At 42.9% G+C, this 17,956-nt stretch overlaps 1 protein-coding gene and 1 long non-coding RNA gene across 13 annotated transcripts in view; one reads left to right on the plus strand and one right to left on the minus strand.

The window, feature by feature from the left end:
- Nucleotides 1-17,956, plus strand: part of ZMIZ1 (zinc finger MIZ-type containing 1) — a 333,239-nt gene that overhangs the window by 270,298 nt on the left and 44,985 nt on the right. For all 11 annotated transcript variants that reach the window (XM_021398381.1, XM_021398386.1, XM_021398384.1 and 8 more), the window contains one exon: nucleotides 10,523-10,667. In XM_021398381.1, coding sequence (XP_021254056.1) covers nucleotides 10,523-10,667 — 145 coding nt within the window. The remainder of the gene's footprint in view (nucleotides 1-10,522; nucleotides 10,668-17,956) is intronic.
- LOC110399525 lies at nucleotides 13,891-17,956 on the minus strand. 2 transcript variants are annotated; one of them, XR_002439251.1, is made up of 2 exons: nucleotides 17,848-17,956; nucleotides 13,891-15,395 (listed from the first exon to the last, which is right to left on the minus strand). It is a non-coding gene; the product is annotated as an uncharacterized LOC110399525 (long non-coding RNA). The 2 variants fall into 2 exon arrangements; XR_002439252.1 differs by lacking the exon at nucleotides 17,848-17,956 and adding an exon at nucleotides 16,762-16,863.

Here is a 17,956-nt window from a genome sequence, read left to right on the forward strand (position 1 = left end):
GATCAGGGTAGCTTTTTTTAGGCCTTGAATCCAGTTTTTTGTTTTATGCCAACTTTGGTTCTCTGTGTGGCTCTAATTGTAAGGGAACATTGACGAGTTTTACTTTATTGGTAATAAAATAAATGTGGTGCATGTTGTATCTTAAAGGATATCAGAATACCTTAATGAGAGCTTCTGTGGCTCAGAGTCTTCTCCTTTAATACAACCGTGTTTGAGGTGAGAAACAAAAAGAATGAATTTAGCAGGTGATTGTTGTGTATTTTAAATTATACTGTTGTACATTTTTGTATTGTTGTAGTATCAGTGATAATCCAAGACTCTAAGTAATACAGGATTTGTAGGGAGAGGCAGTATCTATTGTTTGACCAACTAACACAGCCAGAAGAAACAAACTTTCAGGGTGTACAACTCTTCATTTGCTCCAGATAGTTACCAGATTCCCAGGGCTGCTTGGAACAATGTGACTTTTGTGTGTTAATTTAGCGTTAATTCATTAGGCGGTTCTCAAAGAAAGGTGATGAGTACCAGAGGAGAAGAGCAGGTTGCTAGCAAAGAGAAGGTGACAGGCTTGGCAGGGTTGGTGGGATGCAGAGAGAAAAACAGAAGTGATAACGCTGTTAGAAAAACAAAGTATTAGTTAGGGAGTGAGGTGGGAAACATTGCCTGTTTGAATCTGCAGTGCTTGCACACGTTGCTCTGGTCTGTGCTGTTAGAACAGAAATAATTAAGTTGAAAAATCTTGTCAGCTGAGTTTCTTTTTGCTAATATCCGTAACTGTTTCCATGTTCAGCACAGGCAGATTGTTCTATATGTAGTTGCAATTTTTTTTCGAAAGGAAAACAAGAGGATATGCCCAGAGTGCTTTCAGCTTATTTCTGCTTAAATACAGAAGTTTGGGTAATGCAAAAAATGGTCCTGCCACCTCTAACTTTGAAAACTAACTTTTTTTTTTTGCTTTAACACTTAAAGAGAGGTTGGCAAAGACTGTATTAAGCTAATCAAACAAAAACAAAAAGAACTGTGGACACCTGATAAAGCATTCTTTTCTCATTAAAAAAAAAAAAAAAGTAAAATAATGTAAAATAAAAGTTAGGAGTGAAACTGCAAAACCAAGAAGCAAAAGTTCTTAAAATAGCATTTGGTCCTTCTCAGAAGTTCTGGCTGTGCAATGTTAACTTTGGAAACATGTTTCTGCTATAAATTTTGGTTGTGTGGTTTTTGTGTTGTTTTTTTTTCCTCCTTGAAAGCCTCTCCAGATGTTCTGCAGTTGTTGCCTGCAAATGTTCCATGGCAGGCCTTGAGAATGCGGGCACAGAGCAGGAGGCCCTTGATGTGGCGGTGGTGATTTTTCCTTCCCATGAAGGGAAGGTGTGTGATCCGCTCTGCTCTGGGCCTCATTCAGCCACAGGCAGTGTGACCATCAGCACAGCACCTGTACTCAGAGTAAAACTTCTTCTTCAAAACTTAGCCAGCAAGCCATGGATCTGGATGGTCACTTCAGCAGCCTCTGCAGGAGCGGCCCACTCTGTAACCGTAACATTAAGTATTTTTTAATTTCCTTGCATTTTGGAGTAGTGATAAATACAAGGCAGATATAAAGACCTTTCAGATGCAAGCTCTTTGATTGAAATTCCTGTGCTCACAATCATGGATTCATTGGACTATAGAAAACTTAAAAAGTCATCAATGCCATTCTCCGTTGGCTAAAGAGCTCTCAATGCCATTCTCACCACTTGTTTGTCTGACCTGTTCTCAGCATCTCCAGTCATGGAGGTTCCTCAACTTACCCCTTTCTCAGGAGGAAAGTGGTCCTGATACCTAACCAGTGTCTTTTCTACCTCTTCACAGTTTATTATTTTTTTGGGTTTTATGCTGCTGATACGGATATTGGGTTATTACTCTCTAAAATTGAGTGCTGCTCTCAATCTTCCCTCTTCTTAAATAGCTAAATAAATAAACCCATTCCATGCAGTCTTTTCTTCACGGTTAATTTAATAGCTTCTTCCTACTCATTCTCTGCCCATTCAGTGGGTGTATGATGTTGCTGGGGAGAGAGAAGGAATTGGACACCTCTTGAACTGCACAGCTGCTCATGCAGCCGAGTGTCTTCAGCTCCACCTGGGAGAGCTCTTGCCTGCAGAGGCTTTTCTCATTCTGTTGTGAAGATATGCGGTGCCATGCTTTGTACGTGGCACTGCTGAACATTGTTTCAGACTGTTTCTTCAACGTCAAGATCATTTTAACATTCAACCTCTGCAGTAAACCAGTGTTTCTTTGCAGCTTGTGCCATCTGTAAGTTGACCCAGAACACGTTCTTTCCCTTCATCCATGGATCCTTTTTTCTATCATGGATATCTGTAAATGAGGCACTCAGTAATTTTAGACCCTGAACGGACTCCTGCAAAAACCTATATGACTATGCTCGAGTTTATTACTGCCATTGGCTTAATACTTCTGTAAGCTTAAGTTTCCAGCCATTTTCTGTTGTGTTCAGCTAGACCTTATTTCCTCTGTCTATTTGTGAGAAAGTCATGTAGAGCAGCACTGAAGCCTCAGTAACATCAAAATAATATGCACTCTGTGCTCAAGATCCTTTGTTTGCTAGTGAAAAGAAAGTACAGAAGCGTGATGTGATTTGTTTCTGACAAATCCATTTTGGTTTTTACTCATTTTTCACTTTTCTCTTAGTTGTTTTGAATCATTTGGGTTTTTTTTTTTCCCTAATAAGATGCTGGATCTTTAATTCTGCAGTTCTTTCTTTTGCTTTTTTGAAGCTGATCACTAGATTTTCCCTTTTCCAGTCTTTTCATCATTGTACTGCCTGTGCATGGATTCCCTGTGTTGAATCTCTGGTCAAATGCCCCTGGTATTTTTTGTAGCACTTTTTATTGTTAGGCCTGCTGTTAGTTAGCTCAGAAGTTGTTTACAGTAGTGATCAGAGAGCTCAAAATGGTTTAAGGGGAAGTAAGCCTCTCACCTATGGGTCACCAGTTTGAATCTACCCAAAGATGGGCTGCCATGAGTCATTTCCATTTTTCAGATGCTTGAGTTATGTGTGAAATCTGTTGACAACTAAAACTGGCATCACACAATAAAAGCACACAGCAGTAATGAAAGACACTGTTGTTTGAAATCGAGGCAGTGAAACTAACAATTGGATGAGTAAGAAAACGAACAGTCTAATGCTATTTGAGTGCATTTCTTTTGGAAAGCCAAATTCAGGAGCTCACAATTCACTTGCTAGTGGCCTTTCACTGGCTTTGTCTTCTCTTTATAATGGTTCGTGTTTTCAGATGTAGCAACATGGGTACTGCTAAGCCTAAATGAAATGCTTATGTATTTTATCTGGATCCATGCAGTGTGTTTAGTGCTTGCCAAATTGAGCCATTGTGCTATGTTTTGTAATGTATTACTTCAAAGTTAATGTAGTGAATCTGGTAAGATGCTCTGCCAAGTTTTGGTGAGTACAGAAGGAAATCGGGATATCCCAGTTCCACTGAAGTCATGGGATAAGGGTAGTGGTATTCAGGTCTGTGTCTCCAGCATGTCCTCTTCCAATTGGCAAGAGGTTTTGGGAAAGCCTGTGTATGTATGTGTGCGTGTGTGTGTGTGTGTGTGTCTGAAGAGGAATTTATGAAGAGGTGAAAGTATGCCAAGGCAAACTGGACCCATATTCCAGGCAAGGCTAGTACGTTGTGTCATTCTCCTGCAGCAGCCTTGAGAGCTCATGCTAGATAATGCTCAGGTTTTATTAGGCTTTTATTCAATAAAGCCTATGTTAGTTAAATTGATAGTGCATCTAGTTTAATTAGACATTCCCCACATTATCTGTTTTGCTACAGACCTTCGTGATGTTTGTTTTTTCATTCACAACAGTACATAACTGTATTATAGATCAATCCCACCAGGGAAAAGCTGGGTATTTCTGCAGGACACTACTGTGGCTTTGGTAATGGAGGAAACATTGGTGATAAAGGATATGACTTCATATTGGCAATGAAAGCCAGTATCGTGCACTGTTCTGCTGCACTGAATGATTGCTGTTGACTCTGTGTTTTTGTTGGGCTTAGCAGGGCAGCTCATGCCTCCTCACACCACAGCGCCTGCCTGCTCTGCAGGGGAATTCATTTCTACACGGTCCCCTGTGCCCTTTTACAGAATGTGTCTGTTCAAAGGTGCTACCAAAGGCACATCTCTCCTCACTGCTCTGCTAGTGCAGCAGTTCTGTGTTGGTGTTGTTCAACTTCAGATCAAATCGGTCCGTTTAATCCAGTCCACTTACCACGACTGTTCCAGCTGATTCTGCCTGATGGAGAGCAGCAGGCACAGCCCCCAGCTGCTCCGGGAAGGAAGGCAGCAGGGCGCGAGCCCCTTGGGACAGGATGGGAGCAGCACGGGGAGCTGGCCTGGCTCTGTGCCGCGGGCAGTGCTGGCAGCCGGGCCTGCGGGAGGAGGATGCCTAGATCCTACTGCATGGCCACAGGCAGGCTGAGCTGCCAGGCTGCTGAAAAATTGCCACTTCTGCTTTGTAATTGGGTTGTATGCATTTCTTTTGTGCTCTTGGCATTGGGGCGGATACAGAGCAGAAGGCTGTGTAATGACAGGGGTAGGGCTTGTCTATCAGTGGGTTAGGACACACAGGGGTACCTCGGCGGAGCTGAGAGGAGGGGAGAACACCCATGCTCCAAGCCGCTTTTAATCACTAGTTACATCCTCTCTCCTCCGTGGCCTTGCTTTCCTGCCCTCGCTGACTCAGAGAGGTTAGTCAGCCATTGCTAGGCTCTGCTGACGTGCCTGAGGAGGAGAGCTGCAGGAAAAGCAGTCCTGGCAGCAGCTGGGAATGAGCAGTTTCTCTCCTCTCTCTCAATTTCCCAGCTCCTTACGAGCAAAAATGGCTTTTAGAACAAGAGGAAAACAGATAGTGTTCTGTTTCCCAAAACTCTGGACAAAGATTCTGTTCTTTTAAGGCAATTTGAGTTATTTCTGTAATAATGCATCACTTTGGGCATTAACTAGTTAACATATTTTATGTTTGTTTTCCAAACACTGTGCATTCCTCTATGAAAAGAGTGACATTCTTAAATAACCAAGATGATAGTTATTTTCACTCCTTTCCTTCTCTTTTTGTCACTGTTTCCCTTCCCACCCCATCACATTATCTCACGGGATGATTTATAAACACTGTATTCAGATTGCGGTCTATGCAGCAAAGGATATAAAGCCCTCAGTAACTCTGTATTCCCTTTACATGGAATTCTCCATACAAAACATACAAATTTGGTCCTAAAAGCAATATAAAATTAAGGGATAGAATCGGGGGGGAGGGGGGGAACAACTGGAATTTCTTACAGATGTTGTAAAAATGTTTTAGCCAAATGCATTTCATTCTGAGATACAACAGCAAGCCAGAGAGATGGTGCTGAATAGATAGTTCTCCAAATCAGACTCATCTTTTTTTCCTAATATTTTCATTGCAGTAAGAAATACGAGTCTGCCAGCCTGCCTATTGAACTATCTGCTGCAGCTTAACTGCGGCAAGAAAACGGTAATCCTATTGTGCTCCTCCAGCAGTCTCCTGGGAAGCAGAAGGCATTGAAATTACTGAGCTGTTGTCCTATCCCCTCCTCACCTGTCTTTGTAGCTGTAAATATAGTGTCTGCCTGTAAATAACAGTTTGCTGCATCTTTAAGCACGTTCCCTAACAAGAGGCGGTGATTTACTGAGGTGATAAGCTGTAACTAATACTAGGGTATCATAATAGGTAAATAGATTAACACCATGCTTCTCTGTATTTTGCTTTCTAGGGAGCCCACTGGCTCATTCGCTCCTAGATGCTTACTGCAGCACTTCGCGATGTGCTGAGTTAAATCAGTCGGCTACAGGATTGTAGCTATTGACGGCGGTGTGTATACAGCTAATGAAATGCATTAGGGAATCTATTGGGTAGCATTGATTGCTTAGCCTATTTGCCTTTCCCTTTCTGTTCCCCTACCCAAAAAGGATTATAATGGGCTACACCCAATATTCAGTGCCAGGACTATGAACTACCCCTCAAGACACGCCATCATCATTCATCATGTAATTGTTGCTTTGTGAATGCAAGTACGCTGGTAGCCTTTGTCACTGAGAAGTAAGGAACTGTGCAGGCAGCCTGGGTGCGAGGCATGGGTTCCCTCCTCTCCAAAGCAAGGGATCCCAGCTGATAGGAGCACCCCGTCAAGTGTGTGCTTGGAGAGCTCTGCTTTGGCACCGAGTGGCAGGTCTTCGGCTCCAAAGGGCCCTAGCAGAAGATGAACAATGTCGGGGGGTGTTACCAGCCCGAATAATGGTGCTGCACATCTTGTGATATTTGGCACGTTCCTAAATACCCAGCTCCTAGAGGCAGGGGATTAAATAATGATTGCTTCCTTTCTCTTTGAAGCAAAGCTTAGCTCTGCGGTTGCAAAGAAATGCTTGAAATGTCACTCAAGTCGAAGGGAAAAAAATCTGCCTTCCACTGCTCTCCGTCCCCAGGCTCTCGGTGCACACATGGCAGGCAGTGTTACTCTGTGATTTTTCAGTGAAAGCACTTAGAAGTACCCGAGGCACCCAGAAGGCCACAGCATGGCCAGCTGTGTGATGTGAGGTACTGTTGGCGCGGTGGAGGCACTTGCACCTCCCCTCTCTGGAGACAGGCAAAACAATGGGCTGGCTGTGGGGTGCTGAATGCCATGGAACGGTTTCTTAAATTCTTTCTCTTGCTTCCTTCAGAAACCTCGTTGGCTACCTGAGATTGGAATCTCTCTTGTTTTTAAATCTCTGTTTTTCTCCATTTCACAAGTGCAAAACCAGGGGCTGCTCATTCCTATGTAGGCTCCCTAACACAGTCATTCCTAGCAAATCGGTATTGATTTATTCCTATGAAAATGCATCAGTGTTTGAATTAAAATGCAATCCCATTAAGAATGATACAGGTTTTCCAAATGGAGAAAAGTAGGTCAAATATCGCACCAATCAGCTCAGAGCGTGTCCCTTTAAGCAAAATAAATGTGTGAATATACTTAAACTGTCAGCACGTCATTTGATTGCCATTATTATGCATCTTTTGGCATGAGCTGGCAAAGCCCTCTGCGACTGCACATTGGCTGAAAATGTCAGTTCTGGGGAATTAACCGGGCTGTGCTCTACATTTGTTTGCGTACGGGGGAGCGAGGGGGTGCACGCTTAAAGGATTTTTGTTTCCTCCTTGCAACAGTTGACTTCAACTTAGGCGGGAGAGCTGGGTTATTACATGCAAGGGACATTGTAGCAATGCAGCACAGGAACACGATTTAAATCTGATCATTAAAGTGCCGCAGTGAGAGGCTGTGAGAGACGGTGTGGATGGTCCATCTGCAAAATCTGTGCTCCTGTTGCAAGAAGGAGGGGTGGAGGGGGGAGAAAAAGCAGCTGCTTGGCTGTTCTGTGAGAGGGAGAGACTGACTGTTGGCACCATCTGTAGCTGTCCTTTGTGCTTGCTGCTTTATCTGTTCATTATAGTACGATACTGAATTTCTCGTGCTTTGAGTGTAAATGAGTTGAGATGTGCCCAATACTGTCAGCATAAAAAGCAGTAACTAAGTACACTAAAGATGAATAGTGTAATCTGTAAATTCATTTGGAGTTTGTTTCATCTGACTTGAATAGCGGAGGAAGCAATGTTCTCTAGAAGGCATCTGTACCAGATGTGAGGTGCACACTCCCCCTACATGCTGAGCACACAGCAGCTCTTGGCAGGGCAGGGAGGGCACGCAGCTCCCGGGGAGTGAGGGCAGCGGGCCCCTGTCTGGCTGGGGCAATGTGGTGCTGGCCGAGCGGGAGGTCTGGGCAGGGTCTGCTTTCATTGCTGCGCAAACACCGACATTGGGAGGAGAGTGATTATCGTACATGGTACATGAGTCAAGATGTCCCCAGAGAGAAAGGTTAAACCTCTCAGTAATGAGTGCTGTGATAGGGATGAGTAAATGCATTACGTTTTATTCTCACAGTCTCCTAGTTTCTGAAAACAGGAGTCCTCTCCAGATAGCTTGTAGAACGTAGCTGTCTGGCTTATCTTGAGGGCTTCTTTGTTCTTTGACAGTTCACATTTCACCTTTCTAAATGTGTGTGTTAGATATTAGTAATAATAATAACTCATTAAGATCTTCCCTTATCTCCACCTCACCAAAGCAGTGCTATCTCACTGGCATATTCCTTTTCCGAGGGTTACTCTGCTTTTTTCCAGAGCAGGTATGGCTTTTGTTTGCAGATTCATGTCCTCAGCCCCATTAGGTTGCTGCTTTTTATCTTATTTGTCAAGTGCCTATACGTGTACGGAAGGAGCAATGCCCTGCTCGCATCAAAGCCGCGTGTAAGATGGGCGATTTCCATTTGACACTGCAGTAATTGCACTCGGCGTGGCAATGCTCAGCATCCCCTGTTGCTCCGACATGGCTGCACTGCTGTGCAGCAGCACGGCACTCGCCTGCAGCACTCCAGTGGCTGTGGCATGGGCAGCAGCTGTGCCAGGCTGCGGCCGCATCGCTGGGCAGCTGGAAAAGGGGAGCACATTAGTAGTGATAGGGCAGGGATAAAAGGTGAGTGTAATGTGATCAGATGCTTGTTGACAGATTCCTTGGCTAATAGAGAAGCAGCTTAGGCTGACACTCATTGCTGGAACATTTCACACCGCTCGGGGGAACGCTCTGGAGGCTGCATGCAGGGCTAACCATTTCGGAGTGGCTGTATTCAGTTACATAAAGGAGCGGTGTCCCCTTCTTGTCAAAGCAGAGCTCTAAAATGCCTCCCTGAACACCACTGCTGACCTTCCGTTTGATAAATGCAAGGAATTTACAGCATCGCCTTTGTCCAAATGTGTGATTAATCCACAGGAATGGCCTGGCTTTAAACATTTTTCTTGTGTGGCCATTAAGCTTGAGAAATTCCAATTGTTTTGCCGACTGAAAAATCGTATTTGTGGGTGTTCTTGGCAAAACAAGTTCTTTTTTTTCCCCTGCAAATACGACTTCACAATTAGTCCCTTTGGAATTTGCTCTATTAAATGTTTGTTAACAGAACCTCTGAGTATCTACTGCAACAAAAAGGTGGTTGACACTGGTGGTTTGCTGCTGCTTGGGGTTGCATTACTGGGCTAGAGGATATCCATTAGAAAAAAAAAAAGAATCCAAAAGCCTCGATTTTAGAGAATTCTGCTCTTGCTCTTTTAAACTGGCAAACCTAAACTTACATGTAGAGCTCTCTTGCTTAAAGCTGCTTGGGCAGTTTGCTTTTTGAGTAGCCTCCTGGTTCTCACCTGCCAGCACAATCTGTTGATTTGTTCCATTCATACCACCTTAGGAAAGCACTTAGTTTAAAAAAATATACAAGCACAAAGCATGTTATTGTGATGAGGTTTACGCAAAGCACACTTTAAAGAATGAAAAACCCCAGGCATTTCCACTTGGGAATGCTTCTCCAGCTGCAGAACTGAGTTGAGTTCACCTGCACTTCATTGGTGGGGCCCTTCGCCATGTAGTACCTTGGAGATGTCTCACCCCATGGAGCCACTCCTGCTGCTGGCACCGTGGCAGCTTTGTGGCTCAGCTGTTCTTCTGGTGGTTCTATGCAAAGCCGTGGCTCGCCGTAGCCAGACCCAACTCACAGTCACTTTCTCCGGCTCTGTTTACTCCAAAGAACATGGGTTTTGTAACAGGGGCTGGTCTTATCTGTCTGTGGGTGCCTAAGGAAAAGGCCACATTTTCAGAGATAACGAACCCTTTCATGTCTTCAGAGGGAGTTGCAAGCTTTTAGTCTCTCTAGAAAAACTCTACCTGTCATTGTTCATAAGCATGATGTTCCTGTAAGCACTGAAGCACCCTCATTGCCCAGAAGATTAGTCACATAATGGAGATAAGCATTTAGGGGTTACGCTGGTTCAAATACAGATGGAAGTACCTAACTTCTGTACACCCGCATTAGTGTGGCTGTATTCTCTTGTTTATCTATTCAGGACTGGTAGCTAATAGCCGTTTTGGAAATGAATTCCAGCGCATGGGTTCCTCTTCATGCCTCTCCAATTAAGCTTTTGCACAAAAATAGCCAAACAGGAAGGAGATCTTGTTATCTACTGCTCCCCTCTGTGAATGATGTCTTCTGCATGTTTTTCTTACGTTTCTATTAGTGTGAAATGAATTCTTCAGCGCCTTTTTTCATCCACAACAGCTACCCCATGTCCTTGTGCCTCACCCATTCATCTCTTTGCTGCTCAGCTCAGACGAGTTCTCTCATGCCTCCTAGGCTGTGCAGAACGTTCGTAACTTGTGTAAAAACATTATAATGATAGTGTAGCACAATTACAGACTCAATTTGATAGGATAATAATGTGAGTGTTGGCTCATGGACGAACTTTTCACTCCTGGGTCTTATCTGTTCAGTTTGTGGCTCTTGTTATAGCAGCTTGCATCTGCACTCAGCTGTACCAGTTATTCTGATGTGCACTTACTGTCATTTTGTTCTGATTGCACAGCGCTGCTCTCGTCGTGGTGTGAGGAGCTGGGACGGCTCTTGCTGCTTCGCCACCAGAAAAGCCGGCAGAACGATCCTCCAGGGAAGCTCCCCATGCAACCCCCCATGAACTCTATGAGCTCCATGAAACCCACCCTCTCTCATAGGTGAGTCTCAGCCCAGCCTGTAGGAGTGGCAGTGTGTAAGATAAACTGTCTTTTAACTGAAATGCTCATTACCATTGACAGAGGTAGCTACAGCTTTGTGCAGTGAACAGCATTACAGACATCAAGGGATGTATGATGACAGCATGTACTAAATAAATGCAGTTTTTGTTTTTGCCGTTACCTGGTGCATAGTGGAATAATGCTTCCATCTTGAAGTCTGTGCTCAGATCAAGTGGGCTCACTCTGAAACTTGAAGTTGTGCCCAAAGGATGAAATTCTGCAATATATCTCTCACCAAGCACTTTCCTACTGTTGATTTAAATAGGGCTGTCTTTTCTTGAGGTTGAAAACATTTCACCGATGTTCCATTTTGTACATTATGTTAGAAATGTCATGCTAGATCGAAGCAATTGTGTTGCAGGAGCACCCAGAGGTATGAGAATGTCCTGTACCACCTTATATCAGGTGAAGATCACAAAGTACTTGATATGGAAAAAATGTGAGCACTAAATGAAACTAGAAGAGACGAAAGATGTGAGCCTTTGATTACCAAGTTACACAGAAAAACAGAATTTGTGCTTTTTGCCTGTGGAGCCTGAGTCAAGGCAATAGCTGAAGAGTAAATACACACAGGGTTAAACATTCATTTCATGCTTTATGTTTCTGTGAGTTTTTTTCAAGGCTTACTTTCCCATAGCATCACATTAAAGAAATCACAATAGCACAACTTGTTTTTTGTGCAGGGCACTATTGTTGGTGAGGAATTATAACAGTGCAGATGAGGCTAGATTCCTCGTACCCAGATACTGCAGTAGCATAACGTGTCTTGAACTTTCATGATAGAATGGAGCTTAGGGGTTTGATTCATCTTCATAGCAGTGTATTTGCATGTCTGAATTTGTCTGGAAACCAACCCCCCACCCCATATGTTCTACTTATGGAAAAACTACGGGATCTCTATGCCTTTTATTATAGGTCTTGAGAATATCATACATTTTCAAGTATAATGCAGGATCCTTGACTTTTTGAACCACCTGGATTGCCTCTTTTTTTCAGTTGATTATGTAATAATGAATTGTAAACATAGAATCATAGAATGGTTTGGATTGGAAGGGACCTTAAAGCCCATCCAGTTCCAACCCCCTGCCGTGGGCAGGGCTGCCACCCACCAGACCAGGTGCCCAAGGCCCCATCCAACCTGGCCTTGAGCGCCTCCAGGGCTGGGGCGCCCCCAGCTTCTCTGGGCAGCTATGCCAGGGCCTCATCATCCCCTGAGTGAATTATTTTCCCCTAACATCTAATCTAAATTTCTCCTCTTTTAGTTCAAAACCATTCCCACTTTTCCTATCTCTATCTGCCCGTGTCAAAAGTTGGTCTCTCTCTTGTTAATAAGCTCCCTTTAGGTAGCAGAAGACCACAATGAGGTCTCCCTGGAGCTTTCTCTTCTCCAGGCTGAACAAGCCCAGCTCCTTCAGCCCTTCTTCATAAAAGAAGTGCTCCAGCCCTCTGAGCATCTTCATGGCCATCCCCTAACCTGCTCCAAAAGCTCCACATCTTCCTTGTGCTGGAGGCCCCAGGCCTGGATGCAGTAATTCCAAAAAAAAAAAAAAAAAAAACCAACCAAACTATACTGAATAAAAAAAAGCAGGAAACCTTCTATATTAGAACAACTTACTTTTTACACCTGGGGAAAAGCTTTGCAGAATTCAAGATGAAATTTAGTAGTCATTCTGCACAGAAACATGTGATGCAGTGTGTAAAGCATATACACGTTCTTACACGTAGTTTTGTAGTTTTCAGATTCCTGATTCTCATCTGATGATTTAGCCTGAGTTGCCCTAAAGTCTATAAAGCAAGGATGAAATCACTGTCGTACCTCACAGAAGCTGTATAATATATAACTAGATAAGATAGACACGATTATTTTTTCCTTCGTGACAGTTCTACCCCAGAACTCTGTCACATGAAATATTCTCTCCTGCTAAAACTTAGAGTGACATTTCTGGCTAGACCAGCTTACCCTGTATTCTACCCGATAGTAGAACATCCTGTCCAGTATCAAACAATCCCTTTAAGTTTCTCCTGAGTAATGCCCTTGAAATGTTTTACTAAAGGAGACACTGGGACTCAGTTCTAAATTACTGCTGTTTACCTATGAGATATCCCTCTAGAAACATTAATTCTGTGGCATAAGTTCTTATCTATAATAGCTGCTGCAGCATCTTAGGGATTTGAAATACCTGCCAGCCATGGAGCATCACTGCTTCATTGTGTACTGTTCTCTCATCTGTAATGTAGCCATAACCATGACTGTGCAAAGTATCTCAGGTGGTACATTAGAATGAAACATCTTGTTACACTCCAACTTCCTTTTCCAGCTGGAAGTGTTTATCTTCCATGTATGATGGGTCTACAAGACAGAAATAAAGCATGGAGGAGGGAGGAAGTGAGTTTTCTCTTTGTTAAATATGTATTTGTGTTAGATTACATCTGGGTCAGAAGCTTAGTATTAAAGTTAATAGTATGCAATCTCTAATTCAGCATGTTTTTGTGTGAATGAAACAAATTTAAAAAACAACAACACAAAAAGAAAACCAGAAACCAAGCCTGTTTTGCATTCCCTACAAGTAATTAATGTAGTCGGCTACTTTAAGTTGTGGAGAAGAACTAGATATAAAATAAGAACAGCCAAGAATATATTCAAAAACCTTACATATCTTAACAAAGGGAATATAAGATGTGTGACAACTGCTAAACGTCACCAGACAAAAAAGAAATTTCCCCTGACATCAGACTACCCTGAGTAGCCAGCACAGGGCTTTCTTTGCCATTGCTTTCACGAGCAGCAGAATTACCCAGAACTCTGGCAGGCTCTAGATTCCCATTGCACATGGCGCTACAGAAACACAGCTGTATACTCTCAAAGTTGTAACAGGCTTCAGCTATTTAAAATAAATTCTGACTCAAGAATGCATCAAAAGAGACTATATCTAAGGATTCATATTTAAGTAACTGTGGGCACGTACACTGGAAAGAATTCAGGTCTGGCCTGTTGTTGGGGGTAGCTTCTTATTTGGAGAAAGCAAAACGAGTTGTGAGAGAAAACTGAGGTAGACAGATCAAGGACTTTGGTGGTGATATTATTGGTCAAATGTACTTACCTAGAGCCATGTTAGCCATGTAAAGATCTGCACACATGCAAAAAATGCTTTCAGAGTAGAGATTGCCTTATGCCAATTTATTTTTAAAGTAAGGGGATCAAGTGGTAAAAAACTACTCAAGATGCATATAGAACAAAATTTCAGTGAAATACCTGCTTTGTAATGTTGGATGGTTGGTTCGACTACAAAATTGTAGGAACAGAGTGAGCACTGCATTCTCAAAAAAAATAAAACCGTCAGCTTTTTTTTTTAAGTCTATGCAGCATAGTAATACTAAGCTCAAAATTGAATTTGAGATACATAGATTTTTTTTTTTAGACTTTTTTTTACTGATCTGCATGGGTAAATTTGACTCAGGTACCGACGGACCAGTATGAGACCTATCCGCCTCCTTAATCCTGTGTAATTTCTAATTTAAGCCCTACTTAAAGGATTTATGGGGTACTTAAGGAGAGCCTGTAGTCTTTGGGCTGGCCTTTTGCAGAAGAGTGAAATTTCATGCTTAGTGTAACTTCTTTGTGTTGTAGCTTTCCAGTCTGACATAACGTCTATAACAACAGACAAATACTTCTCAAAGAGGCTGATTTATACTTTTAAAGATGCTTTAAGATCTTTGGCAAATCTGCAATGTGGGTACAAATTACTGTCATAATAACACCTTGCTTTGCTTTGACGAAGTCCCTACTTAACAGTTTGCTGCATTAAGTGGTGGACCTCAATACTTGTGGATGAAATTGAATCTTGGTTACAGTGGGCACCGTTTCCATCCCGCTCAGTGAGATTTGCACCCTAATTCAGTCTAAGGTGGTTCTGAGCCACGCAGCCACGTGGGGGTTGCTTGTTTCTTGGCTAGCTTGTGGTAAAGCTCCTGCTGTCAATGAACACGAGGATGCGCAGCTGTTAGTAGCAGCCCAGAATGTGGTCCTGAGTGTTCTTCAGGTTCCTGCTGTCTTCTCTCTAGTTTCAAGTGTTGGTCTTCTGTATTGATTGGCAGCTGTCCTGGAGTTGATGAGCAAATTGCAGTGACATCTGCATAGGGCAGTCAAGGTTGATGAGAATTACAAAGATAAAGTTATTTTTAACACAAATGACTTAGTGCCAGAGGTTTTGATAATATTAAACACTAAGTCAATTTAACTAGCAATTCAATATTACAGTATGTACTTTATTTATTATCATTATTGTTTTATGTTCAGGCAATTGCCATAAATACATTTTATTGGTTATAATTGCTTTACAAGGATGCCTTATTTTAGTGTTAGCTTTGCCCCTTTATCTTCCACCTAAAACTTAACTAACATCTGAACTGCTTGGAGCTTTTGGAAGAGAATGATGATCCTGTGTCTGAACTTTTACGGGGTGGTTAGGACCATCCCTTACGTGGTTTGTTAAGAATGAGGAGCGAGCTGGCTGTAGCAAACTGGTACCAACACTTCAACATTTCTGCAGAGATTGCTGCCTTTTCAGTCTGGCCTTCACAAGGTGTTTTGGCTGATGGTGGTAGTCACTTGTAGGATGTCCAGATGAGAGTTTAAGTGAAAGGTCAGGAGCTGGCTATACAGTGCACCTGTTGTGAAAACAAGCATGTTGTGCTTCTTCCATACATCAAGGCAGAGTAGGAGATCAGAATCATTCAGGTTGGAAAAGAGCACTAAGATCTAGTCCAACTGTCAACTCCTCCCACCACGTCCACTAACCACGTCCCTCAGTGCCACATCTCCACGGTTTTCCTCCTCCAGGGATGGTGACTCTACCACCCCCAGGTGAGCCTGTGCCAATGTATCGCCATTCTTTCTGAGAAGAAAGTTTTCATAATATCTAACCTGAGATCACGTCATTATTGCATGTGGCTGTGGTGTATAGGAACAATCTTTGCAAAAGAATTTAAAAGTGTTAAGGTAAAAAATGATTGTTTCAGAGACTTTTCATTTTTTTTAAATTATGAAATATATGTAATTAGGGATGGAGCAGATGGTAATGTAAGACAATATACTCTGTTAGGCAAACCGTGTAACTCCCAGTTCTGGAAGAATGCTTTCTTTCTTCACTCTTCTAGATCTAGATATGATAAAATCCACCATCAGGAGAATATGAGGGAAAAGTTTAGAATCCAAAAATGTTTCTACGGATGTAGCATTACTTAAAGAAAAAAAAATTGTTGAAAACAATGTTAAGTAAGGATCCTGATGCTCTAAATATTGTAAAAACAAGAGTGTAATTGCTTGAAAATACTGTCCCGAGACTGTTTGCCCATCTTGTCCCCTGAGACCACTAATATTAGATTTAGCATATTCCTATTATGGGAAGGAACTGGAAGAAAACCTTGAAAGAGTGTTGGAGCTAAAAGCAAATGATTAGTGCTCTCTAATTGAAAACTGAAAGCGTGTAACTATGAGCTGTTAATACTTAAACCTCCGATATTTTCATGTGAAAAATCTGCATTTCATTTTAGGTGAGCTAATTTTGTGGTCAGTCCTTGTGGTAAAAGGAGAAACAGATGGGCAAGAGCTCTGAAAACAGTAATGGGCAGCTGAAATACTCTTCCAATGCATGTTTTTCATATGTTTGGTAAAAGGTATAGGACAGGGATCATTTCTTACTGTGTGTACAGCACTGTGTGGGGCATCTGTATTTACCAGGGTGTCAAAGTAAGTGCTACTGCTATAAGGATAATGCATAGCAATACAGCTACTATCATTCTAGGATATTGTTTGGTATGTACATGTAAGTGTGCTCTTCACATTTTTTTACCTAAGCTCTATGTATACTAGATAAAAAGTTTGGGGTTTATTTTGTGATTCTTTTTAAGTAAAAAGCGTCAGCTGATGATGATGATAGGCAAGCACTATGTAAGGCATATCTGCTGACTGAGGCTAAACCTGACCTTCCCAGGCTTTGCTCTACCTTCAGGAGTTTTTAAAATATAGCTCTACCTTTGAAAAGACAGCTGAAGTCCTGGTGTTTGGGGCAGAGCGAACATCCAGTTCCTAAAAGTGTCTCCTTGATTGCAATTTACTGTTCGGTGCAAAGCGTAGCAGTCTCCTGCTGCACTGGGGAGGGCTGCCTGCAGCAGCAGATGGTTTGTGCTGAGCCTGGGTGATTCTGCTCTCCCCGTGTGGAGGAAAGGTTCCCTCTGTCACTTGTTCTCTGCAAAACCAGCTCATTTGTGATGGCACACAAAAGAGTTACAAATCCTTCAGCAGCGGCAACATCCCTAGTTTTTACCAATTCTGACTGCCAGCACGATAACCGTGTGGTGACACTGAAAGCTGTACTTTGCCTAGCTCTTTGATACGAAACTCATTAAAATCATGGGGAGTCTTGTAACTGCAGGAGGAGTGCCTGTGACCGTCAGAGCAGCCTGCGCCTTGCGTGCAGCCCCGCGTCGAGAGAAATACGTTCCTGCCATAAGTGATGTCAAAAACGGCTTCTTTTTTACCTTTCTGTTTTATGGGGGAGGGGATAATCCGGCAACACGAACACGTGTGTTTTGTCAAAACCTGGTGTTTTTCCTGATGCCTGTAATTCATTCTGATAGTTGAAAATGGGACCCTCCGCAGGATTTCTCCGTAGACAGATTACAAAAGGAGTGAATTATCGATATATTATTATATTTTGTTTATTCCTACTATTCCCGTACGCTTGGGCTCTTAAGTTTCTGTAGTATCGCAAAGGAAGAAAAGGAAGCAGTCTCCGCTAATTGCATGAGGGAGAGCTAATGGCTTTCCTAGAACAGGGTGGCTTAGAAATTCCTGCTGAAATCGCTGCCGGATTTTCCGTAGCGATAACAAAGACCGCTCCTTGACACAGCGCACCGACGACCTGTGCAGGCGGACCCGTGGAATTAATTAGATACCGACGATGCCTTTAATAGGAATCGGTTGTTTCTCTAAATGAGAAAGCTGTTGCAGGAACGAGGAATAGCACGTCAGCCAGGAGATCGTGCATCGGTACATCTCCCCGAGCTCAGAAGGCGGGGAGGGTACCACCGTCTGCTTATCCTCTCCTTTACCACTTACCGCGGCAGGGACACGCGATGTGACAGTCCGTTCGCCGGTGTCATTGTGGCAGCCGCGGCATTCCCAGACAACTTCGATGGGCGCATTACCGGAGCCGCCTTCTGACGCC

The sequence above is a fragment of the Numida meleagris genome, chromosome 5 (genome assembly GCF_002078875.1).
Source record: "Numida meleagris isolate 19003 breed g44 Domestic line chromosome 5, NumMel1.0, whole genome shotgun sequence".
Classification (NCBI taxonomy): Eukaryota; Metazoa; Chordata; class Aves; order Galliformes; family Numididae; genus Numida; species Numida meleagris.